This window comes from Gallinula chloropus (assembly GCF_964237585.1).
Source record: "Gallinula chloropus genome assembly, chromosome: 14".
In the NCBI taxonomy this organism is placed as follows: Eukaryota; Metazoa; Chordata; class Aves; order Gruiformes; family Rallidae; genus Gallinula; species Gallinula chloropus.
The window spans coordinates 3,979,408-4,006,135 of record NC_140099.1 but is presented as its reverse complement, the minus strand read 5'-3'; the positions used below and the strand labels follow the sequence as shown (position 1 = coordinate 4,006,135).

At 42.1% G+C, this 26,728-nt stretch overlaps 1 protein-coding gene across 2 annotated transcripts in view; it reads left to right on the top strand.

The window, feature by feature from the left end:
* The window catches only part of HIF1A (hypoxia inducible factor 1 subunit alpha), a gene marked incomplete at its 5' end in the record, with an annotated part of 28,991 nt that overhangs the window by 187 nt on the left and 2,076 nt on the right, over positions 1–26,728 (top strand). The window contains 12 exons of one of the 2 annotated variants that reach the window (XM_084270755.1): positions 14,459–14,649; positions 15,595–15,740; positions 15,842–15,926; positions 18,670–18,782; positions 19,790–19,992; positions 21,375–21,481; positions 21,641–21,788; positions 22,539–22,759; positions 22,936–23,216; positions 23,725–23,847; positions 24,076–24,470; positions 25,331–25,439. In XM_084270755.1, the coding sequence (XP_084126881.1) occupies positions 14,459–14,649; positions 15,595–15,740; positions 15,842–15,926; positions 18,670–18,782; positions 19,790–19,992; positions 21,375–21,481; positions 21,641–21,788; positions 22,539–22,759; positions 22,936–23,216; positions 23,725–23,847; positions 24,076–24,470; positions 25,331–25,439 (2,122 nt within the window). The remainder of the gene's footprint in view (positions 1–14,458; positions 14,650–15,594; positions 15,741–15,841; positions 15,927–18,669; positions 18,783–19,789; positions 19,993–21,374; positions 21,482–21,640; positions 21,789–22,538; positions 22,760–22,935; positions 23,217–23,724; positions 23,848–24,075; positions 24,471–25,330; positions 25,440–26,728) is intronic. The other variant, XM_084270756.1, reaches the window with a different exon arrangement.

The following is a 26,728-nucleotide window of genomic DNA, read 5'->3' as shown; positions in this document are numbered from 1 at the left end:
GCCCGCCGGTGCAACCGGCGCCGTCCCTCGGGCGCCCGGCCGCCCCCCGCTTTGTTACCGCCGCCCCCTCCTCGTCCTCCGTCCCCTTCCCCTCCCCGCGCTCCCCCGGCCCGCGGAGCGCTTCGCTCTTTCATTCCTCCTCCTCCTCCTCCCCGCCGTCCACGTCGCCATTTTGTCGGCGGGGGGAGCGGACCGGGACTCCGTCGCGGCGGGGGGGGTGCGATGCCTCTCCCGCGGCGGGAGCTGTCCCGCCGGCACGGCCTGGCGTGGCTCCCGGCTCCGCGGGTGGGAGAGCGCGGCGCGTTTTCTCCCCGTGGGGCGTGCGTGGGCCCCGCTCCTCTCTCCGCGCCCCTCAGCCGTCGTGCCTGGGCGGCCTGCGCGCCGCGAAGGCGAGACAAGCGGGTCGGGAGAGAGGGGCTGGCGGCGAGGCCGAGGGGTGTCCGCGGGGTTCGTCAGCCGGGGAAGCGGGGGGGGGGGGTGGAAAGGAAGCGCCTGGCTTCGGCCGAACTGCAGAGGTGCCGGGGAGCGACCCGGGGGCTGCCGTTGGGTCTGAAAATGGGTGGGTGGGAATTGATTGTGCTCTATTCCGGGCGCCCACCGAGCGAGGGGGGGGTCAGGCTTTGAGCAGAGAAGGGCCGGCTTAGAATCTGTAAATATTAAGCTTTAAAAGACCCCCGGAAAACCCCCCGGACCCACGCGGGGTGGGGAAGGGGGCGGGCGGCTGGACAATGTGAGTCGAGGAGTATGAATAATTCACCAAGGCTTGTTAGCTCAAATTAGGTTGGGGGGGGGGGGGGGGGGGGGAATAAAAGCCTTAAAAGCCTTTGTTAGGCGGTGAAGTTAAGGAGTTGGGAGTATTTGGGTGACCAAATTTCTGCGTTGGTGCTCCCTCGGCGGGCTTTGTGGGGGGATTAATTGCCGTAATCGCCATCTGCAGAAGGCGCCGTTTGTTTATGTTGCTATCCATACCTTTTTGGTTTGTTTTGGGTGGGTTTTTTTTTTTTGCTTCTGTGGAGATGGGTTTTCCTCTGCCCCTCGTACCAGAGGGGGTCACCTGAGCGGGTTAAACGGAGCATTAAAGCCTGGGAGTTGTTGTGTCGGAGGGGAGGCTGCCTGGCTTTTAAAATGGATGGTGAGCTTTGTGCTGAGGTGGGAGCGCGGGGCGCCGGGCTGCGCACGGGGAGCGCTTCCCCTCCGGGACAGTGTCCCTGCCCTGGCAGTTTGGAGCGATTAGGGCCGTGCAGGGGGGGAGAAGCGGCTCTCTGTCTTAGTGAAATCCCTTCAGCGGGGCACCTGGGGGTGGCATCGGTTCTGTAACCTTTGTTTTTTCCGCTCAAAGCGAATAGCTATTGGGAAGGCTGGGAGAAAATGTTGCTAGAGAAATGCTTTGCTCTGCTGCCCTAATTTAGTGGCAGGACTAGAAAGGGGCTTTGAGGCTCAAGTTGTTCTCTGTTACTGGTTTTTGTTTAGGTTTTTTTTTCTTCCCCTTGAGCATTTTCTATTTTTTTTTTACCTTACCATTCTTGGGTACTTTTTTTTTTTGCAATTTCCTTATCCTGGATGTAATCTGCTTTCTTCAGAATGCAAGAATCAGTATGCAAAGCTTATCCTTCCTTCCTAAAGGCAGGGCTTATGAAAGAGAATTTGTCGTTTGCTCTTTCCTGCAGGCTGAGCTCAAAGTTGGGAATGTTTCTTATAAAACAGTAAGGAATATTCGGATTGCTTATGTTGTAGGGTTTTAATCAAAACCATCAAGCTCTATCTGTGGTACACTCGTCCTGGGGGCAGTGGAGAAAAGATGGCTAAGAAAAAAAAAGGAAGGATGTGAGCTCACCAGAGGACGTATTGACAATCTCAAGAATTTCTCGAGAACTCGTTTCTTTTAGAAGGGTTTAGATTTGACGGGGTCCATGCCCTTTAAGGGAGAAGACCTTCTGGTCCTGTTCTTCCGTGATAAAACTTTGGCTAATTATGTCTAGATAGTGATTTTTGGCATGTGTTAAGATCCCTTTATTCCTTGTCTCTCCCTGTGCTTGTACTTGGATAGTGTTTAGCTCTTGATAGTTAGTGAAGCTTGTGTGCTTAATTATCTGCTGTGAGATGCAGAAATGATGGAATTTGACCAAGTGTGTGTCTCAGACTTACATAAGTGAAATTCAGTCATGATAGCAACTGGAAGTGTGGATTCGCTTACTGCTTGGTTGAACCCACTCTTTGAGGAAGTCCTGAACTTCTCATATACATTCAGGGGTTAAGAATCCATAAGAAACAAACTATCAGCAAGGTGATAAGCTATTGAGTTATTTGGGTTTTAGCTGTTCTCCAGTAGTTGTATCACTTTCCTGTGCTCCTGGGTTTTCCTCCGCCTGCTACAAGGAGCAAGTTTATCTCTGTGGGTAAAGCAGTATTGCTGGGAGCTTTGTTTGCTTATTGACTTTGATTTGATTCATATGTAAGGTTTTTGTTGAGAAGTATGCTGGATTTTTTTTTTTCCTCTCAATATTCTTTAAACAAACTCTAGTGCACAGATGGCTGATGCTATGAAAAGTTTTTCCCGGGGTCTGTGCTGTGACACTTCACGGTGAGCAGTGTAATTCCTGCACCATTTTAATTAAATGAGCCATTTAGGGTTACTATGGTAGTGGCTCGCAGCTGGTAGATATGCTAGAAAAATGGCTCTTGGATTGGTTTCAGTCATTGTAGCATAATATGTAATATTATGGGTGTTAAATAAAACGAGAAGAGGAAGGATTTTAAAAAGTGGTTTCTTGAGTACTCAGAGTTTTAGGACAGTATAAACCAGTGGAATTTAACATCCTGACTTGATCCTACAGGAAAAACTTGAGCTTCGCAGTTTCTCAGAGTTGGAACTTGAAACTTTAACTCCGGTGTCTAAGGGGATGATTTGAGAGACCAGGGTTGTGCTGCTGGATCTCTGCCACCGAGGTCCAGCTCCGAAATCTGTTGGAGAAGCAGGGGTCCCGTGCCGCTGGCTGCGAGGGGCAGTGGCTACTGCTGGCTTTTCTTAAACCTGCCTGAGGTGCTTAGGGATTCTGTGTGCCACTGCCTTTTGTCTCTTAATTTCTTTCAGTGCTGGTGGAACTGAGCCACCATTGCTAGAGTGGAAAGTGAATACAAACCCCTTTTGTATATACTCTAACTGTACCTCTCTACGCGTTGTAAGAAGAGGAGAAATCTTTCAGTAAGTGTCCTGTAAAGTCTCCCCGCAGGTACAGGGAGGCCAGACTTGTTTCTGCCTTACAGAAGGATGATTTTCTGCTTTTTGGCTTTTTCTGGGCTGTTTACCTTGCCATAGGGTTTGCCAGGTGGTAGTGCCTGTGGTGTCTGTTCTTTGCCATTTCCTCAAACATGTAACAGTTTTGAATTCCTTTGATAAAAGTGATCAGAAATTACAGTGCTCTCTAAGGATGAAGGCAGCAGCATTAGTGCTTTCACCCTTCCTCCTTGCTATCAAGGCACTATAAATCAGGGAAGAATAGCTGCCTTCTGCGGGTATTTTCCATAATTTCACTCTGTTGGTGCTTTGGCCTCCTTTTATCAGTGAAGGTCTGAGTATATGGCAGTATATCGATGGCAGTAGTTGGAGGTTTTCTGGCTTTTGTTTACAGAAACAGTTGCTTTGCCCTTTTAAAACAGTGTCTCCAGTCTGGAGTCAGGGTCTCTTGGTTGGCATGCTTGAAATGCCAGTAGTGGAGAGGTCTAGTGTATATATGATCTGATGGTCCGCATCGCAAGGTTGTCTGTAGTAGTAAGAGGCTTTTGCTTCAAGTACTTTCAAGCTTTTTTAGCAACTCTGCCTTTTGTCTAAAGGCTTTTTCCTTGCTGCTGTTTCTGGAGGCACATTCTGGACCATTTTTTGGGAAGGGGAGAAGGCTGTAGCTGATAACTGCTATCAGCACCTTAAGTCTGGCAGTTAAGTCAACTGTTGGTTTAAAGGTGGAGGTGTGAAGTGGACGTTCTTATTCAGTCTCTTAATTGTCATTCCCATTTTTGGCTTCCTTTCTCTCTTTTCATCAAAGCCATATTTAGATTAGGCTAACATCATGCCTATGTCTTTTGTAAGCCTGGAGAAAGTTGGGAAACATCGTTGCATGCTGTGTTTTTACTGCTATCATAGGAGAGGCTGGAGAAGACCACCCTGCTGTCACCTGTAAGACTTGGGTCAGCACAGTGCATTTACTTTTAGGTTCTTGCTTCCTCTTCACATGGTGAAAGCAACCGTAGGACCTTTGCTCCTCTCTATCCTTGAACTGTAATGCCTGAAGTTTTATAAGGCTTTTTCCAGGACTCTTGATTGCTGATGGTGAAGTGGAGGGAAAAAGAAGTCAATAAATGTTAATAAAGCTAGAAAATACCAGCAGTGTTGGGGTGTAAGCCCAAACCCTCCTGAGGCTCTTAGGAGTGCACACGTTCACTTTGGTGTGCTGCTGACTCAGAAGAGCCTGAGTAACAATGGATCCGATTCTTGAGTGTGTTCATGTTGTTCAGTAGTAATACTGCACCAGTCTATGGTAGAAGGCAGGATTTCAAGTAGGCTCATGGAGATTTTTTTCAGTATTAAAACCAGCATTGAATGACAGAAACTGCTGATTTTTGAGTATTCTTTTTTGGGTTTTTTGTATTGCAGAGGAGATTTTGGCAGGATTATCTCAATTTATTCTTGAAGAACTTGGTGTTCTAACATGCCAGCGAAATAATTCTTACCTGATGGTAGAGTATGCATTGTTAAGTAAAGGGGGGGGTACTGCATGGTTCAGCAGTGGTATAGAGAACATCTAGATTTTCCTGGTGATACTGGTCTTTCAAGGAGATGCAAATACCTATCTGATGACAATTTGTGTTCTTTAAAAAACAAAGTGCTTCAAAACAAAAACAAATCTTGCAAGAACCTTGGCAAGAAGGTGCAGTAACCCATTTCTCACAAGCTGATGTCCAAAAGAAAGGAATGTTCCAGATTACAAGTCATCAGCTCAAATGCTCCTTTTATCTTCACATACACAGTTATATGGGCAGGTGTTCACATGCCTCAAAAAAAACCCACCTAGGTAATGCATGGAAAGAACTTGGACCTTAATCATCTTTTCATGTTATAACAGCCCTTTCTCTTTGAATTCAAATGCTCAAACTTTGAGCATTTTGAGCCTCTCTTAAGAAAGCTCCTTTGTACTGGAGCAGGCAGAAGAGCACGTGGGATGATCTTAGGTTTTCCACTGAGTATTGATCTGGACATACTTGGGGGTTTAATGACAGTGGGAACTACAAAAATGGCCTGGGAGAGAAGGTGAGCCTTTTTGCTTTAACAAATGACTGAAAATCCAGGAATGATACATGTTTCCAAGTTGCCATCGGATAAGAAAGGCTGTTAAGCTTTTCTTCTACCGAGGTTTCTGCTATCTAGCTTAGAACTTAGAATAAAAGTTCTTATGAAAATTAAGTTCTGAAATGATTTGAAACATGAAATCCAGGGACTACATGCCAGCATATATATAAATATAGTTTATGTAGGTGACAACCACTTTAGGGTTCTTTGATGTGGAGCCATAGCCTCAGTTGATGTAAATTAACGCAGGTTCATTAAGTTACTCCTGTTCATACCATCCTGGCGGTTTGGTCCAAGGTCTCCAAGTAAGAGAAGCTTCATTGGATACATAATCTATCATTTTTGTCTGCTGAAGCCTGATAAAACTGGGACTTGTACAGAAATGCAGTCTTCTTTCAAAAGCCTGGCGCTGAGGAACTGGTGCTTCAAGAAGATGCATTGGTAGCTCCTTAAAGATACCCAGTAGATAATGAACTTTGTGTGTGCTAGGAAGGGACACTGCGCAGCTTCTGTTTAATTTGGCTCAGTGTGAATGAATGTCTGTTAAGTGTTCTGAGGAAAAATGTTACAACAGTTCTTGTAACTCACAACATTAAAACAGAGCCCGAAGTCCAAGTGAAGAATTGAGGAAACTGAATCAGCAGCGCTGAACTGGGCTATTGTATTTACAACAGTGGAAGGTTTTACAAAGTAACTTTATTAAATAACCTTTTCAACCCAGTTTGTAATAGTGGTGGAAGCCTTACCTGAAAAAGATGATCCATTTCGTTTACCAGAACAAGTTGTTCAACTGTCAGTCCTCAACCAAAACCAGATTGGTTCTCACACTTCAAGAAGCAAAAGAATTTGAGGCCAGGACTTCTGTGAAGTGATATTCATACTGCCCTAAATAAGAATAGTAAGTGGACTGTTAAACTAAATGGAGTTACTAGAGGATTACTAGAGGCTTCCCTCCTTATGTTTGCCTCCAGCTTGTGCACATTGGAAGAGATGGGGGTACGCTCTAAGAAACAGAAAACTTGATGTAATATGCATCAGAGATAAAAGCTGCACCTTCTACTAGCTAGGCTGAATAAATGAGCACCTCTGTGTGATTTAGCTGATGCTGGGAGTCTTCAGTGCTCCATCCTTCAGAAAGGACATTTTCCTTGCACCCTACTGAATCTACTGGATGTAGAGCTGATACTGCTTTAGGCTTCTTGTCCTAGCTATTGTTGTGTTCTTGATTGTTTAGTGGATCTGTCCTTTATTCATACCAAAAAGTAAAATTTTATCTCTCCTGTTTTAGTGCTTTAGTTCTTAAAACCTCTGATCATGAAATACCTTGTTAACTGAAAGCAAGTGAATGTGGATGGAAGCAGTGAGGGGAAAATATCCAGCCTCCGTTCTGGAAAACCTGATGCAATGACATAAAACAAATTACACATTTTAAAGCCTTAATTTAGACTAAAATTAGTTACTTTATCAGGAGTCCTCATCTGTTTGAAGAGAGCAGTTCGTAGCTAAAACATTGTTAACAGAGACAGGTATCTTGTGGATATGTTTTGTGTCTTGTGAGCCTGGTAGAAGCAAAAGCAGAAGGGCTGAAGGGAGGGGAGCACTTGGTGACTAGTTCTGTCAAGCCCATGTCCAGATACCTCTTTTGAATAGCTGTGGTTTTTCTGTAATGATAAACACAATTTAACTACCATATATCTTTCATCCTGAAGGGCAGGGCACAGCTAACTAAAAGGGGGAAAGAAAAAAAGCTGTATTCTAGGAAAAAGCTGAATAACCTCGTTGGGGGAAAAAAAATAATAAATTGAGAGTTTTCTTACAAACAACTACTGTATGCTGTGTGGTTATTTTAAAACAGTAAACTACTATGCAAAGGTAAAGTATCAGTGGGTTACATTGTGCAGTGAGACAGAACAGAATCACTTCACCACTTCTGAATTAGAAGTACTAATTTTGGAAGCTTTTACCTCCTCACTTGCACTTTCTTAGTGGGGAGGTAGTTGGGGTTTCAGGTCAGTCTGAAGCCAACTCCAGGTGACAGGATGTATTATTTCTGCAGTCGGGTCCTGTGCTGGCCTCAGGAGTTCTGGGCTCTGCTGCTGGCTCTTATGTGCCATAATTTACCTGTCTGTAAGATGGCTGTTTATATAAACTTCCCAGTCCTGATAGTAAGACCTGACGCAGTAAGTTAAGGCTTAGCTCTGGAGTCTCTCTCCCCGTGATGGCTTTGCGAACAGCAGTGGGTTTCAGCGTTCGTCCCGTTTCTGCTGCTGTAGCTGATTGTCTGAACTGCCTGCTTGCTCCCTTAATCCATGAGGTCTTTTTTTTTCAATTGGGGAGTTTTTTCGTGGTGGCCTGTAACTCCCCTAGTGTAAAGAGCATGGTTTAAATTGCTCTCTTGGAAGGTACCATACAGCAGAATGAATTTTAGTAGTTTACGTTCAGCGGTCTTATCTATGCTTGCATATGATGCTAGTTTCTGCAATAAATCTCTCTTAAATCTTTCCTTGCTGTATGTAAGGAACCTCTGATTTTCTCTCCTGAGTTGGATTACTGGGCTGTAGTGCTCATTAATTTATAACGAGCAAGACTGCCTTCTACTAAATCACATGCTTGTGATTACACTCACGATTTGGGTGTGGGGTTTTTGTTTGCTTTGTTCGGTATTTTCCTCACAAGAACACTCTACCCAGACTATAAAATAAGGTGAACTGGTAAATAAAACCGGCCATAATGGTGAAAACAAGGGTACTTAAAATGAGGTCAGTACAAGAAGAGGCAAAGCTGTGACCCACAGCTCATTGTGAGCTGGTAGCTGAGAGAGTGCACTAATTCTGTGCTGCATCTACAGGAGGAAGGCACTGCACCTCTTCTATCTGGTTTGGAGAAAGTTATATTTATGGAGAATTTGCAGGTATATGGCAGTTTGTGGAAAGCCCCCCTATTGAACTGAGCACAGTCTGAAGCACCTTTTCCCCTGGATACCAGAAACAAGCAGCCTTGTAAGCCAACACGCAAGATGAAGCTGGTCCTTGGGCTCTTTCTTCCCCACCCCGTTGCTTTTTCCCATGTTTAAGCAGTAAAGATTGGGGCTTCTTTGCAAGACCGACTGTAGTGGACACAGCTGCCCCTACCCTTGGCTCACAACCTGCTTTATTTTTGCTTGCTGAACGATGAACAATCTGTGTGGCTGGGAGGTGAGTGGGAACGAGGCTCCTGATCAACTTAAATGAAAAAGTATTTTTAGGGTAATATGAGGGCTAATTGGCGTATTTTCTCTGTATGCCAGGTGGAAGATAAGAGATTTTTGGGTTTTGGGGTGGGGTTTTTGTTTAGTTTTTTTGGTTTTTAGAATACTTGCCTAATTAGCTTGCTCTATATTTAAACTACTGGATTTGCATGTTCTCTTACAGTGTAAATCCATTTATCATATGAAGTTGTCTTTAGTGAAGTTGTCCTGTGCTAAGTGCTGGGCTTGCCTGGAACTTCTTTCCATAGAAGAATGGTAAATATTGCATCTAGCAGCTCTGGATAAAATAAAGATCTGAAAAGCATCAGAGGAAATCAAGTGGCTGCGTATCCAGCACAGACAAAATAGTAGAGTGCTGTTGTAACACGCTCTTTGACACTGCACCTTTTAAGTGAGGTTGTATCCACTTGGTGTTTTGTTGGCTGAGGTGCTGTGGGCAAGAGTGGTCAGCATGGATGTGCCCAGGGTTGAGCTCTTCAGATGGTCCCCATGAGCACAGCCAGGAACTCTGCTGTCCTGTGGGTGTCTGCTGGGCTACGGCTGCAGACCGTAGGAAGGAATTGCATCTCTGGCCATGCAGCTGTGCTGGCAGAAGCAGCTGGTTTAGGCTGGGCAGGAAAGGATGACCCAAGTTTTATACCAACTGCAGGAATGAATTCAACCTTAAAAGCTAAATAGGAGGCTGTGTATGGGATTCATTTCCAAGTTTCAATGCCATCATGATGACATAGACTGTTAATGTGTTATTTTGTTGTTACAGCTGTGTCTTGTCTTTTTTTGTGGAATGAAGCAAAACTGAAGCTGTTATATAAATATATATATTCTCTCCATATATACTAGAATATATAACATATATTCTATAATATATGTAATAGAGTATATCTTCTAAGCCAGGTATTTTCAATATTTGCCAGTTTTATGGTCTTGGGAGAGGTGTTACCTGTCGTGAAAGTACTGTGAATGAAATATTGTACTGGCAAATGATGGGAATTACTCTCAGAACTGAAAACTATTTAAAGTTCAATAATGGGATGTTACCAGATTTGAGGGACGTTATTCACTTGAATTATATTGCTTCCACATGGTAGGCTTCTGTGAGACTGTTTTAAGAGCAGATACTGTGATTAAAAAGAAAGCCACTCAATGGTAGGAAGCCATTCTAAAGAGAAAAATGTGAATCACTGTCAGAAGATGCTTATAAATTTTTAGAATGTGCTCAAAACCCGGATCAAGAAGGATGAGCCTGGATTAATTAATATGCACACAATAGCTATGGGAACCAAAAGCAGCTGGGGGGGGGGGGGTGGGGGGGGGAATCTACCTGATCAGTGAAACAGTATGAGAGGCTAGAAAATAGCTAACACCAGTAAAGCAGCGTACAGGAAAAAAATCCAGCCCAATTACATGTGTTAATGTAATATTGTCTACACAGCGTGGAATTTTCCTGACACTAGATGACGATGTATGAAACTAGGACGAGACAAAGTTGACGTGCTATGTATTTTAGGATGTCTGACTTTTTAATCTAGTTAGTAGTTTTTAATTGAAATTTATCAGCTAATGATGGCATCTTCCAAAGTTCTTCTTAGTCTTAGTTACTGGTGGTAGACGAGCAGGAACAAAGCAGGTTTCAGTGTGCCCGTTGATTAGTGTTACACGAGGAGATGAAAACTGGGTTGGGGGAATCGCTTGTAGAAATACACAGTGGTGGGCGAAGGGGGTCTTTGGGACAGCACGAGGAGCAATATTTTGGCAGAGGCACACTTGGGCCAGGTTGGTTCATCTTACTGTAATGACAGGAGTTGCACACTGGAGTACAGAGGATGGGGTGACATCGGTGACTGGAGCACATGGGGCTGCTGCTGGCGTGCTTTGTTCTAAATGCTCCTGGGCCAATTACTCTTGCATGCTTCTCAAGCCTGCTGTAAAGTTTCTATTCACCTTGCTGTGTTTTAAAGCCTTTGTGATTTGAGGCAGTGAGTGGGACCTTGGCATTAACATCCTTCAGCCAAGCTCTGGGCTCAGCTGCAGTCAGTCCTGGTGGTGAAATGCTTTGCTCTAGGTCTCTAACTCAGGTATCTTTGGGAACTCAGATGTTTATTCAGCTATTGCATGTGAACATCTCTCAGATAAAACCTGCCTAGTATCGGGCTTAAAGCTGTGTGTGAAACACCGCTTTCTGCGAGCTGCAGTGAATGACCTGCTTTGGATTGCTCTCTGCTTCTGTATTCTGGTGGCAGAAATACAAAATGGAAATGAGTGTCTGGCACTGAAATCATGCAGGGAGCATCATACCTGAAAATGTATGCAATTTCCTGTCTAGCATTGGCATTTCTGTAACTTTCATTGCACGTGTAATCGGCTCTTCAGCTGACGCCTTCTGAATCTTTCAGTATTTCTCCTTCATGCAAGACTGGTAGCAGAAGGTTGCAATACAGCTCTGAAGTTTGGGGTTTATTTTAAATGGAGCTCGGGTTCCTGTTGTCTCTACAGAAGTATTTTTTGATGTGAAGACTCTGAGTTTTACGCATGGGTACTTCTGAAAATCATTCATAACTCTTATTATTTATTTAAGCTGATTTAGTGGCAGTTAGTACCTCACTGTTTAAAGTCCTGTTCCTTGGGCACCGCCCCACGTATTTGGTTTTTTTCCTAGTTGAGCCCAAGCTTGCTTCAGAAATGTATTTTTTTCACAGGAATTCAACATCCTCCAAGTGACTACCCAAAAAAAGTTGTGGGCACGTACGCACAGTGATTGTGTGCTCATACTTACTTTGGGCAACTGGAACTAATGAAGCTTAGAGTAGTTATGATGGTAAAGGATTTCTCTTTTGGCTTTTTTATTATTGTTTAATGGTATCCTTTTGTTGAGACAACTCTGACTTCACTCGGTAATTAAATCTGAACTGTGACAGACACCTTTTCCCTATTAATTTGATCCATGAAAGAAACGCTCGGTGAAGCTGGTAGTTAATCTTCTGATTTAAATTGCTGGGCTTCAGCCCGATTGGTTACAGCTTAGTTTTAAACAGCAGCTAAAATTAGCAAATTGTGGTGCTCTACTTAAGCATCTATCTATAGTAGGAGCCTTTCTAGAAAGGAAATACCTAGTGAGAGGGAGCGGAGGCTGCCGATCACACAGCAGCAGTTGGTACCAACCTTGCCCCTTCCCCTTGAGTTCTGCCCATCACAAAGCCAGGCAGCGTTCCAGCCGACAGCACTTGATTCTCTTACTCAGGGATTAATTTTTAACCGAAGTGCTACGAGCTTGATTTGAGCAGTGTGATAAATAATTCGATGGTGGTGAGAGAGTTTTTGACTGTTGGTGTTGAAGTCTGCTGCTGAGCACACTGAAACCAGGCAAAAAATCAAGAAACCAGCTGAAATGCTTTCAGGGACACTAAGCCCTCAGAAAGAAAATGAAAGAGCAAGGGCTGAAACAGAAACTTGTGAGGTTTTACGTCTATTTTCCTGTCTTGCGTGGTCCTTCTCTACATGCCCTTGTAATTCACAGAAGCCTGACAGATCTTGAGACTTGAACCACACAATGTTATGGCCAAAGCACGAGGGTTTTTTACTTAAAAGTGTCAGCAACAGTTGAAAAAGGAAGCTGTGACACAACTGCCTGCATCTAGGCACATGGAAACCAATTACTTCTAGTAATTTTCCCTTGAGTTTCTGTTTGTAAGACAAACTTTTCCACAGGGGAAGGGATCCTGAATGAGCAGCTACCAAAGAAATATCAGAGGTATCAAGGTGGATCTGCTGAAGGCAGCGGAATTACTTGTTTTACCTCTGTTGGGGGAAATCTGTGGTGTAAGGAGGATGAAGAAAATCCAAAATGGTTTTTTTTCTGCTCCACCTTTAGAGAAAAGACACTGGAGGCCTGTCTTCAGTAAGAAATGCTGAATTGATCAGGTTATATAGCCAAAATGTTTCAGTATTGTTTAAGGTTAATGGCTGTTTCTGGATAGATCTGTATGTCGGAAACCTCAAGCTTCTCAGACCAAGATATCCCTGGCTAGAGCAGGAACATCTGTTTTCACAGGGATATTGAATGTGAAGGAATCTGCAAGATGAGAAGCATTACAGCAATTTTAGGCTGTTGTTGTGAGGAACACAAATTTATATTCACAGAAACCAAAACTATTTGTTTGTCTGGCTTTTTTTTTGCTACTAATCTATAAGTAAGTTTTCCAAAGACCTCCATTATTATGATGTTAATATTTCTTATGACACAGAAATACTGTTCCTGTGATCTAGTAGCCTGACTTCTTGCCACCAAAGGGCAAAACATAATGCTATTCGTGCATCTTATACAATTCACAATTCTGAAAATCAAGCTCTCGGTGCTTCTTTCTGCTGGCAGTGGCAGGAGGAGAGGATGGTGGAGGTGGGGATGGATGGGGATGCTGTGTAGTAGAAACTAAGCAGGTTTCAGGTGGTTGTGGGTAGCGTGTCAGGGAAAGGACTGAAAATGTGTTCCTTGGGGTATTTGTCCCAGAATCATAGAATGGTCTGGGTTGAAAGGGACCCCAAGGATCATAGAATTCCAACCCCCCTGCCACAGGCAGGGCCACCAACCTCACGTTGAGTCTGGTTTGGTATTTCCCAGGCAGTATCAGCTCGGGAATCACTTTCCTCTGTCATTTGTGGTACCTCTCAGAAGATGTGTACTAATTAAAAAGTGCTTTTGCACAGATCTGCAGACTTAGCAACATGAATTTGGCAGCGGCAGTAAGTGACTTTGTCTAGTGAAATGGATTCCTAAGCTGCTGTAGTAAATGTAACTCAGTGGGGTTTTCTTTCTGTCTTCCAACTAGTGACACTTAATCTCCATGAAATAACATCAGAAGGTGTGCGACTCTGAAATACAAAAGCGGGGTTTATAGGCGTCCTACAACTTTCATGCAAGTCAGTGGAAACAAATGGGATCCTACAGATTAATGCTACTGCCTGTTGCATCTCAGGTGTGTGCAGGATGGAAGCAGGGTGCCTTTGGAAGAGATAAACGTATAAAAAGAAGAATGAACAATAATACCATTTTAAAACAATAGAATTTATGCCACTGAAGTTAAAAATGGTACGGGGACCACAGCAGCATTGAGTTGCTGTTCAAATGTAAGAAAACTGTGGAGCTCCTGTCTCATAATGTTTAGTCCAAAACTCATGTGACAGGTGCGTGGGACAGGCGTGAACCAGTGTGGGTACTGGGCAAAGGGAGAGTTATCTGCGTTACTGACAGAGTCTGTGTTGTTTCGGAGCTTGCTCTTTGTCCCTGCCTTCATCTGTCCTAGGGTAGGTGAGTCTGGCAGAGGCCATGGAAGGAGAGTGAGGCAATTCTTTACAGCTGGGGATTTCCAGTATAGAGGACGCTATGGAACAGGATATACTGGAGAAAGAGGTATTCTGGATTACCTGAAAAGCAGGACACCTCATGCTGAAGTAATGTCCTTGCTTAGCTGACGTGTTGAATGGGCTTTGTAAGGATGGTAAAAAGGGAAGAACTTGGAGAGTGTAGATGATACTACAGGACCATCAAGCTGGAAATAACTTGCACTGTGGTATTTTGTGTGGACTTGGGGGCTAGGAAGGAGGAAGGAAGCAGGATTTCAAGGCTAGAAAGGCATTTCAGAAGCAGCGCTGTTTGAAGAACTGATCTTGTTGGAAGACTGTGGGTCTGAATTTAGTGCTGGGAGAGCGTAGCTGCAGCAGTACTGTTATACACAGCATAACACTTTTAAATTGAGGTTTTAAATTATTCAACATGGAGAACTGGTTAATTGCCCAGTGGGCAGCTTAGTTTCAAATTTAACTTCCATTAAACAGAGCTCTGTTTCCTATATTAACCCCAAACTTTGTTTATACAGGATTAGCTCGGAACGCAGAAAAGAGAAATCAAGAGATGCAGCCCGGTGCCGGAGGAGCAAGGAGTCAGAAGTGTTCTATGAGCTTGCTCATCAGCTGCCCCTGCCCCACACCGTGAGCGCACACCTAGACAAGGCTTCCATTATGAGACTGACCATCAGCTACCTGCGCATGAGAAAGCTGCTAGATGCTGGTAAGCAGATAACCTAGCAGAATCCGGAAAAGGGGCTGGAGGTATATTGAGGAAGAAGCTATTTCTTCCTCAATTAGTTAAATAAACAGTATCAGCAGTTAAATAATAGTTGCATCCTTTCCATGGAAAGGCAGAAGGCATTACGGTAGAAATAGACTCTTGGTGATTACACAGGAAAGGAATGGCCACAGTTCAACCGCCTGTTTTCCCCTTTCTGTGCCGGTGATCCCAGTTGGCTCCCCACAGTAGGGTGAACTGCAGTGCCATTTTCAGTCTCTGCTGTTTGACCCTTCTCCCAGAGTTAGATTATTTCATTTTACTCTTCCCCTCTGCTATCCCCTGTAGAGTTGTTTGCTCCAACTGTGCTTTACTGAACTGTAGGTGGTTGGTGGACAGCTGACTTAAACTGTAGGTGCTTCTCCTTAATACAGTGTGAGGAATCTTTTTAATTTGTACTTCACTGAAGGCGAGGTTAGCTGAGGGCTGTGTCTGTACTCTGCAGGAGTAGGCTTATCTACAAGAGTATCCGACTTAGCGTATGAACCGGTGTCTGTACACCATGCCAGTATGCTGTACTGGGTATTTGTACTCATGCATGCCTACCTGTACCATATAGAGGAGTAACTTTGGTAGCCATACTCTGAAATACCTCCTAGGAAGATCCTGACACAAGTTTGTAATGCCTTCCTGAGATAAATGCTAATATTTTTGCCGTGTAGACTTTCTTAAAGTGGAAGGTTTACTGGTTTATGCACAAAAGCACAGAGGTTTAACCTTGCTGATTGTCTGTGGTATGTGATACCATTACTAGAGCTTGAAGAATTTAACTGTGTGCTTAGATATGTGAATTATGCTGGCTTTGAACAGCTCTGAAAGACTGACTGCTTGCCAGAAGGCGAGTAAAGAATGGCTGATGTTTCCTTAAAAATGTGTGGCTGCTTGTAGGTGAGCTGGAGACTGAAGCCAAAATGGAGAAGGAGCTGAACTGTTTCTACTTGAAAGCTCTTGATGGATTCGTCATGGTTCTGTCCGAAGATGGGGACATGATTTACATGTCTGAAAACGTGAACAAGTGCATGGGACTCACTCAGGTGAAACATTGACATTTGCTAAGACTCTTTTGAATCTGTACAAGTTGCTGTGCTGTTGTATATGTGAAGCTGAACACCTGTGTACCTCTTATTTTTTGCAGTTTGAGTTGACGGGGCACAGTGTGTTTGATTTCACTCATCCGTGTGACCATGAAGAGCTGAGAGAGATGCTTACGCACAGAAATGGTGAGAAGAAAGAAATAATCAATCTTATTTACTGATGGCTACCTCTTGTTTGCATTAGTACATTTGGATATCTTCCAGAAAAAGGTTTGGTGTTGAAAAAACAAACTAGTTTGTTTGTACTGGTTAGATCTCAAAATAAACCTTGTTCAGGGATACTGACACAGAGATAGCCAGAATGCTTTTGCAATGTCTTAATTGTAGGAGAGATGAGACTTCATTAGTATTCTTTAATCTAAACCAAAATTGATGACTAAAACAGACTTATTGAGGGTTGAAAGAATTCGTGTGCTTACAGGAATAAAAGTAGAGGTAGGTGGAATGAGATTGACCTGAAGCAATTGCTAGAGAAGGCTATGGAAAAGTTGTATTGTTGGATTGGTCTTGGTCTGGGCTTGCCTTTCCATGAGGATTTAAAAGCAAATGGTTTGTTCCATTTCTTAACACACATAAGAGATAGCTATATTTAGAACATGGAAAAACTAATTGGGGAATACTTGGACAGTCCCAAAAAGGGTTTTGGGATTGTTGCTTCTCTGCACTTCTTAATTGGTGCATGAAATTGGTATCTTTCACAGATTTCTGACTCTTCTCTTCTCCCTCTGAGAGAGCAGAACACTGTGTTCACGCATTCTGTACACTTTTGAATTTAACAAATGCCCATGAATTAACTGCTTTTAAGTCTTCTAAAGGTTTGGTAATGACTATCCAGACTTGGCAGCCTGCGAGCCTCCACAGAAATCTGCTTTACTCAGTCTAAAATCCGACCTCTCTAATTCCTGCTTCATCAAATGAGGGTTATATGGACTCTGAATCTAGATACTGAAAAAATTACCAAGTCTGACCTCTGCTTTCATGTAGCACTGTAAATCAGAAGTCTTTTATGGTGTCATTCTGTTTAATTCAGTGGAAGAGATGTGATAAGATATCGTAACATTAAGGGCTCCGACTTCGATTTTGTAAGCATTTTCTAAACTTGTCTGCCCTTAATACTGAAGTGTGTTTCTAAGGCTGGATTAGACTTTTCCCCCTCCCTTTTGGAATACAGCAATACATTTTTGGGAGGTGGAGAAACAACTTCATTAAAGCAGCATAAAGAAAATGGTCTTTTTGCAGAAGTTGATTCTTAAAAATGTCACATTACAGCATTTCATGCAAGCTCTGGCAAACCAGAGTAAGATGTCTGGAAAGCATTATTACAAAATCTGTTTTGCAAATGAAGTTGGCAGACAAAAGTCTAAATTACAGTAGCAATAGTACGTTTTTATATTTATTAGTATTCCCAGGTTGCATTCTACTGCAGCTCTTGCATCAGTGGAATTATGTGGGGTTTGAATTGAGTGTGAAATATTCCCCTTTGGGATTGTACAGGTGCAAATGAATATAAATGTGATTGGCAGAGACTGGACTGCATTCTGATTTTGCAAAGTTGCTCTTTAGGCTTTCAGTGCTGGTGATTTTAAAACTTAGGTCCACTGCTGAGTCAGACTTGAGAAAGCTGCTCCATCTTTTAGAATTGCTTCTTAAAGCAGAGCCGTAAGCATCGGGACTGGGTAATAACAACGTGTGTCTTCAACTAGAATTTCCAGGTTGATTTACCTCTTTTTAAATAAGTTGTAGCTGCTTCTCTGAACTCTGCTTTTTATGTTTTTTAATTCCCCTCCCTCCTTTATTAAAGGTATTTTGATGTGGTGTAAAGCAGGCTTGTCCCTGTTAGTCTGTGCTAGAAGCACCAGGCGATGTAGCAGTAGGGACTTCCAACGTGGTTCTAATGAATCTTGTCAAACTAGTAGCCACGGTGCATGGCACCATGAAGAATTCCATAGCAAATGGTTGTATAAACCTGTATCAGAGGGAAGCTCACATGCTCTAAACTTCCACCCTCTGCTGTGAGTTGCTGCTCACCCCTCAGCACAAACTCACTCTTCCACTGCTCCTTGTCTTGGGTGCTTTGTTTCCTCCTTCCACGTGCAGTGAGCTGCTTGCAGCTCTTCTGATAGATGGGTTTGCATTTTTTTTGCCCAGAAAAGTAATTGTAGTTAGTTGATTAGTTAATAATCAACTCTGAAAGGTTCTCCCCTGTAAAGAGAAAAAATTGCCTTACTTGCTAAACAGCAAGGTTTTAAGTTTAAAAATATTAGTGCCACTAATAGTAATTTGTGTTAGAAATTATGGATATTTCTTTTCTCCAAGAATGTTAATAACGTGTTAAATTTATTCTCTCTACTCCACTGTCTATGTGCATATGAATATTTCCATTGTGAGTTAAACACTTGAAGTTGTTAATGCTGAATTGATAAACTCTAAAATACTGCAGTCCTGAAGAGAGCTACAGGCCCAAAACATGTTTGAATTGAACCTCCCTGCAGTGATTTACTGATGCATTTCAGTGGAATCCAACTCAACAGTACTTGGCACCCTGCTTTTCTGTTAACATTTTAAGACACATTAATTTTTCAATCTGTTTATCTTTCTCTCCATCCCCTTTCCCTGAAATCTGGGAATGTGGAGTTGGCTACAAATACAGTCCTGATTGTAAAACGTTGAAGCTTCAAGTTTTTGCCTACCTCATTCTGAAGAGTGTTTTTATTGAAAGCACTTCTAGGTTTATTGAGCTTTTAATTTATTTTTTGGGGGGTCTTCCCCTAGTCTTAGAGTTCTCAAACATGTTTTGAAGTGGGAGGGTTTATTCCTTGGGAAGATGATCTGAGAGCTTAAGAACTATTTTGCTATTTGCTTTTGCTAGGTGCTGTGAAAAAGGGCAAAGAACAAAACACAGAGCGCAGCTTTTTTCTCAGAATGAAGTGCACACTGACTAGCAGGGGAAGAACAGTGAATATAAAGTCTGCGACATGGAAGGTAACTTAATTCAAAGGAATATTTACATAGTTTGGCTGCTTCCTCTTCAGATGTCATAACACTACATTTCAACATTTTTACTTCGTGCAACAAGCTTCAGTTCCCACTAAGTGCTTAACTAATTTAATGGGTGTGCTTCGATGTGCAGAATTTTAATGCTGAATACATCATGGAGGTAACTGAAACTGTGTTAAAATGAGCTTTTCAAAACTCTTTTAGTGAATTAGCCATTTTAAATTAGAGGTTATTTACTTGCTGAAATTACAGTTGCTAAATGTTTGCCTAAAGCCTTGCTCTCAGAAGAAAACTACTTACACTGATACCTTATTTAATTTTTTTTTTATTTGATACTGTAAATGTGGCAGTTGAGGTCTCAACTTCAATACCATTCTTTCTGAAGCTGCTGGCTGCATCCCTTTTGTAACAGTTGGAACAAACAGTAACTTTCTGCAGTGAGTGCATTTTCTTCTGTGGACAAAAAGTAACCTTTCACTGTATTTAGATGTGTTATGGCTCACAATTCTCTTTTGTAACTTAAATTTAGTTATTCTTTGCTGCCATTCAGTAAAAATTTCTACTTCAGAATGGTTAAATAACCCCCAAAATACAAAACCTCTCTCTTGAGGAATGTATTTGATCTCTACCATCACCTCTGCAGAAGGGTCTGAAGCAGGAGTTGCTGCTGTCACTGTAACTCTGGAATTTTAGTAGTAAGGGACCTTTTGCTGAGGCAGCTGAGTGTCAGTGTCATCACTAATGTAACTTTCAAAGAAGAGTTTGCAGAAAAGCAGAAATGTTGGTCTTGCTTCAGCCAGCACCAGCAGCCTGTGTGGTGTGAGAACTGCAGCTCTCCTGTAGCCACCCAGCTGAAAGCACTGCGCCCTGTTGTGACTGTCGCATCGAGGGGTGGGGAGGGGAAGGACTTCGCTCCGGGTGTGCTGATGGGAATGTGACTGTGTTGTCTGGCAGACAAGAACCTGGTCTCTCAGGATATGACCTTCCCATAGGTACTCCACTGCACTGGACACATCCGTGTGTATGACACATGTGGTAATCAAACTCACTGTGGCTACAAAAAGCCTCCCATGACGTGTCTGGTGTTGATCTGCGAACCTATTCCTCATCCATCAAACATTGAGGTCCCCCTGGACAGCAAAACCTTCCTCAGTCGTCACAGTCTGGATATGAAATTTTCCTACTGTGATGAAAGGTAATCTATATCTTGTGCTTTAAAAAAAGGCTTAATTTGGAGGAATTGCAGGGTGGGTACACGTTGGCTGATGTTGGCCTTGCACATTTACATACTCTTACTCATTAACTCGCTTCATGGGTGCCACGGAACCAGCAGTGAGATACTTTGGCTTTTATTAACTGCTCAAGAGGTCTTATCAGAGAGACAGATTTTTCAGTCATGTAGGGTTATTACTTGGGAATAAATTCTCTGCCTGCCTGTTCAAACTGGTCTTTAGTGTACTGGCAGTGATTAAATTGAAATGACAAGATTCTTCTGAACACTGAAAAAAACAGGGAGGATTCTAGGTTTGTCAAAGGTGATGGTGCATTTTGGTGATTTCAAAGTGTATGTGTAATACACATATTATATAAAATACAGAAGCATTTTATTGCCAACACTTCCCTCCCTCTCTCCCTGCCTTCCTTCCTTGGGAGATCAGTGTCTCCTTTCTCCAATCTAAAAGACCCCAAAAGTTCATCTGTACTTTCAGCACAGTGCATCTGCTGCTGAAAGTGAGATTCTGTGTTCAGGTACAAATCATGGATGTAGTCACCTACATAAGGCTGCTCTTGCTACCTTCTGGAAACCTAGCTTGACTGACATGAAAAACAGAAGTGAAGGAAATACTGACCTGAGATTTGTGTGGGCTTCTTTGTTTTGTCTTGTTTTTTCAGTTGGGTGTTATTTATTATTGCCTACCAAAAGTTTCCTTTTCCTTATAATAAAACCCAAATGTCTAATTACTTGCTGCCGTTTAGATGCAGAGAGATGTTAGCACAGGTTATTTTCTGCCCTCTGCAGTAACATTGCCTTTATGTGACTGGTGGTACCACATAAAAGTCACTCGTTTGGTCACGTTCTGCATGTGGAATAGGGCAAAAGAAATGTGTTCCCCTATCAAGCACTGCCCTCTGCGGGCTGAGGAAAGTACTGCTTGCCGTAAGACAAGTAGGAAGAATAAATCCAGTTCCTCATTTCTTCTAGTTGCAGGTTTAAAACCGTTGAAGCATGTCTTTGTTATTTTATTGAATTCTCGTGTTTGTGTAAGCTGGATATTCCAGCCCATAAGTAGCTGGTCTGCCTTTAAGCTAAAAAAAGAAAAAGGCTAGAAAGCAGGGATTTACTTAATCCTGTCCACAGGATGAGATTTATAAATATTCAATGAGAAGTGCAATCTTATGCCTGTTGCAATTTTTTGCAAAGAAGCATAAAAAGACAGTAAAGTGAAATTTCTGCTAATATGTGTAGAAGTGAATCCTCAGATCTTTGTAGATGGCCAAGCATCCCAAATCACTCTAGTATTTATGCTATTCCATGTCTGCTCTTACTTAGCAGTTTTTTTCCCCCTTGTTTTAAAGAATTACAGAGTTGATGGGATATGAGCCAGAAGAACTCCTGGGTCGCTCAATCTATGAGTACTACCACGTGCTGGATTCCGACCATCTGACCAAAATACACCATGACAGTAAGTGAAAAGCCCTCCAACTCCCCAGAGATGAGGTGCAGCACTGGTGGAAAGCAGCAGCAGAACGAGGGCTTTCTTTTCATTGCAGATATGAATACTTAAACAGCTCTAGGGTTTTTTTCTGCCTATAATTAAAGCTGGTGTCCTTTCTGCTTTTAGTGTTCACAAAGGGGCAGGTGACAACAGGACAGTACAGAATGCTCGCTAAACAAGGTGGCTATGTCTGGGTTGAAACTCAAGCAACTGTTATATACAACACTAAGAATTCCCAGCCCCAGTGCATAGTGTGTGTAAACTATGTGTTGAGGTAAGTTGAGTGGACATCACTATTCTTTGTCATCCTCTTTCCTGAAGATGCTTCTCTAATTTGGTGACATCAGTGACTATAGGGCCAGCTTCTTCTGGTCTGGTGTGATGGAAGCACTTTGGAATTTGTGTGCGTCCTAGACAACCCTCTCATCATTCTCTGCAGCCTGGAGCAGTTAATTTCACTAATAACTTTTAGTCATGGAGTCAGAGCAGCAGTAATTGTCTGTCTTAATCCCTTTTCTTCTCCTTCCTTAAAATTCCTTTTTCAATTGAAAGCTTCAACTGAAGGCAGACTTGTGGACTGTTTTTCTGCAATTCTCTAATAGTCTTAAGTTAGTTCTTCAAAACTTCATGGGAAATACCAGTATCAATATATCTCACATCTATTTAAAATGGAAAAAAAAAAAGTTTTAGGAAATAGCTACCTTTTTATATTTTTTCTCCTTATTTTCTCAATGCTTTCAGAAAAACATGTTTATTCTGGTTGTGGTTTTTTGATGGTACCAATTAGTGCTTGCTTCTTTCATCAAATGTAATAATTGAATAAGAAAAAAAGAATTCTTAAAGCTCCTATCCTCATAAATTTGTAGTATGGTATGTGTGGTGTTTTGGGGTTAATTTTTTGTTTGTTTGTTGTTTTTTGGGTTCTTTGGGCTTTTTGTTTTTATTTTCAGCTTACAAAACTGTTGAGCTAAAAGGAATAAATTCAGGCTTCTCTTTAAAAGTTATCTTCCTCTCTGTCTGACAGTGGAATTGTACAGAAGGACTTGATTTTTTCCCTTGGACAAACTGAGTGTATGCTGAAACCAGTAGAGTCTCCTGATATGAAAATTACCAAAATATTCAGCAAAGATGACCTGGAGGATACCAACAACCTATTTGAAAAACTTAAACAGGAACCAGATGCTTTAACTGTGCTGGCCCCAGCTGCTGGAGACACAATCATCTCTCTAGATTTCAGCAGTAATGGTGGGTGTGTGTTTAAGTTGTGGAGCATGCTAATTAGTAAAGTTCTGTTTTATGGTAAACTTTAAAAAATAACCTCCCAGTACCACTTGTACTTCAGCTGCTGTTTAAATTTAATGAGGTCCGTAGACACGCTCAGTATTGTTACTTAGGTTGATGGTTTCTTTTAATTTTTATAGAGTCTGATGAGCAACAATGTGATGAAGTTCCTTTGTATAACGATGTAATGCTCCCCTCATCCAGTGAGAAATTGCAGAATATAAATATGGCAATGTCCCCACTACCTGCCTCTGAAACTACAAAGCCACTTCGTAGCAATGCTGATCCTGCACTCAATAGAGAAGTTGTATCAAAGCTGGAGCCAAACACAGAGCCGCTCGAACTTTCTTTTACCATGCCTCAGGTGCAAGAGCAACCAACCAGCCCTTCTGATGCAAGTACCAGCCAAAGCTCTCCTGAGGTTAGTTACCTCGTTTGGATACGCCGTCGTTAAAGTGGATGTGCTGCTGGGGGCTCATGGAGCAAATCTGGTGAAAGATGCAGCCAAGAGAGGAATTTTAAAAAAAAAATGAGCTGTAATTTAGTTAAGTTTGTGCCAGGATCTGAGGAAGAAAAGATACATTTTCATACTGAGAATGATCTTTTCATTAAAGTGAGTCTTGCAAAGGTCTGCGGTACCACCTCATAGAAATAAGAAGACCTTGGGGTTGGTCTGTCTGTTAAAGAACAGTTCAGAGACTGTTACCTACTCTGTAAATAGCAAATTAGTTGCAATAAATTACTGTAGAGTCTATTTCCAGGTTCCAGCTAATGGTGAGCTTCCCACATGGGGTCAATTTCTGTGTGTATGTGTTTTTCCATTTTTAGTTTTGTGTTTGTGCACTAGAAAGCTTTTCAGAGAATCTGTAGATACAATGCAAAATGATGTAATGACAGAAACTTAAGTGCGCTCCAAAATGTTTTCACAGCCCAGTAGTCCCAATGACTACTGCTTTGATGTGGATAATGATATGGCTAATGAATTCAAACTGGAATTAGTGGAGAAACTCTTTGCGATAGATACAGAAGCAAAAAATCCATTCTCTACTCAGGTAACGTACGCTAACTTAAAATTCTGTATCATCTGCATACTTATTCTCAAAGTGCTTCTCTTTCAATTAGAATGTCTTCAGGAAGCTCCTTCCTCTTCTATGCAGTGTTTTTATTTAAATAAATTGAAAAAAAAAAAAGTGTAAGGATTTGGTAAAGGAAAAGCCTTTATGAAGCCATAGCTGAGATGTTCTTACATACTTATGATTTTTACCCCTCATCTTTTCCAGGAAACTGATTTAGACTTGGAGATGTTGGCTCCTTACATCCCAATGGATGATGACTTCCAGTTGCGCTCCTTTGATCAGCTATCTCCGCTGGAAAGCAGTTCTTCTGGCTCTCAAAACGCAGCCACCATTACCATCTTCCAGCAGACTCAGACACCATCAAGTACTGCTGATGAAATAAAACCAGTGACAGAACGAGTCGATGATGTGAAGACGTTAATTGTTCCTTCATCTCCTGTCCACATAATCAGCGAAACGAGTAGTGCTCCAGCATCGCCGTATGGTGGGAGCAGGAGTCGAACTGCATCTCCGGTCAGAGCAGGAAAAGGAACGTTGGATCAGACAGAGAAATCTTGTCCAGGAACACCCAGTTTGCTGACAGTCACTCTGAACAAAAGGTATTTTTCAAAGCGAAGCTTAAGCCCTAATATCTGCTCAAGAAACTAGATAAAAGCACACTTTTAAATCCTGCCAACTGGCATATATTGTCTTCAGTGTTCTACTTCCAAGTAGAAATCCATACACTTAAATTTGGGCATGTCACACAAGTTTGGCTCTTTTTGTAGAGCAAGCTTCCCTAAAGTTAAGTAGCTTTTCCATAAACATCATCTCTAACAGGCAGCTGCTGTATGCAGACTGTGTTCATAACTCTTGTTCTGCTCTTGCACCTGACACGCAGCCTGTTTAAGAGAACACAGTAGGCAGGATACAAGTAGCTATACAATATTTCTGGTGCTTTTCTTGTCTGCTCTGTTACGAGGTAAGAGATGACTGCAGTCTGTGTGCTATCTTTAGTGCTTTTAAAATGAGCCACATTTCATGATGATGGACTGTGGTGTTTGTAGCAGATACTGATCATGATAGAAAATCCTATGAAGTGAAACATCAGACTTTTGATATGTGGAAGCTTTATGTGTCTCTAGAAATAATCACAAAAGACTTCTCCTCACCCTTCCCTTCCTCCTCTCTGTTGTAAGTGAATTGCTGAATATTGATGCTTTGGGGGGTGGTGTTTGGTTGGGGTTTTTTTGCAAAGGCATAAAAATTTTGGTTATAACTCAATCTGAGCTGCACAGCAATATTAAAAGCTAACGTTTGCTATGCTCACGGACAGTTATGGTTGAAATGCATCAATTATGAAAGAAAAGTAGTATAGTTCATAAATTCAGTTCTGTGATATTGTCTATAAGTGTCCACAGAAGAAGAATGGCTCAAGGATAGTAGAAACGTCTTAACAGCCTGAATCAATTTTTCTTAGATCTACTGCACTGGATGAAGAACTAAATCCAAAGATGCTAGCTTTGCATAATGCTCAGAGAAAACGAAAAATGGAACATGATGGTTCACTTTTTCAGGCAGTTGGAATTGTGAGTTTTGTTTTACCATTTTAAAATATTCACTTTTAACCTTGCAATTTCTGAAATGAGGCATCAGTGCAGACTCCTGAGTTTAGCTGTTGGTATGCAGTGGAATCTTGGTATCAGAGATAATGGTTCGATGTGACATTCCCACGTACGTGCAGGTGCTCTGGTTTTAGTTCTCTTTCTCTTGGCTGTTTCAAAAAAGTGATTAGAGAGAAGACACTTTTGTGATCATGTATGTCCTTCAGTAGAATGTGCACAAGTGTAAGACATCGCATTGAGATTTAGAATTGCCATATTAATCTCACTTCTGAATTCAAACTCATGTTTTCACATTTGTCAGTACTGGACTTAGAGGTCTTATGTTTCTTTCTACACTTTCAGTTTTCCATCTAGTCTGAGATTCCTGTATTTCATCACAAAACCATCTGAACCGTAAGGGAATAAAATTCATATAACCCAGCAAACGTATATTACTATTTCTTTCATTTCATGCAGACTCTCTCTAGTATTATAGTGTGTGCAGTTGTGGGTTAGCTCATCATCATCTGGCCTAGCTCTTCAAAGAATCTTTTAAAGTGTTCTTAGATGTATGTTAATTAATTGGGGCTATCCAGCCTATTATTTTCTTCAAGGATATTTCATCTCTCTGATCTTGTCTCTTACTGTCAGTTCTTAGCACATAATGGCAGAGCTCAGGATTTCAAAATATTACCTCTCCTTGTCTTCATTGCCAATTCCCTTTTCAGTTTCACCCAGTTAACTCTTAGTTCCTCTGCTGCAACACAGCCTTTGAGATTCCTTCTCAGTGGCCCATCTCCTAGGTGTAGTCACCCATCACGCCTTACAATGCAGGATGATTTTTCTTCTGAACTATGAGTTATTCCTGTGTTAGCATTCTGGTTTGGGCATGAGATGAATCGCTGTATCCTGTCTTTATCAGTGCTGTCCTCTAGAAGAGCTGAGAGCTTCGTGTATCCATTTTTTTCCCTGAGGCAAGTAGGCTTTATTTAAAAAAATAAGGTCATGCTTATGCCATTGTTTCCCTTCACCAAATGCTTTGTGCTTTCACTCATGTTGTTCTGCTGCTTCAAGTAGCCCTGTAAGAATTCACAGCTCTGCAAGAAAACCTATTGCCTTTCATTGCCCCTTTGTCATGCCAGGGTGCTAGGGCTGTCAGGTAGAGATGCTAATAAAGTATTCTGAATGGCATGGGATGTCTCTGAGTGCACAGAGCTGGGGCAGTTGGGTGTTAACCACTGTAAGAGTGTTCAGGCTATTACACTTAGTGCCTT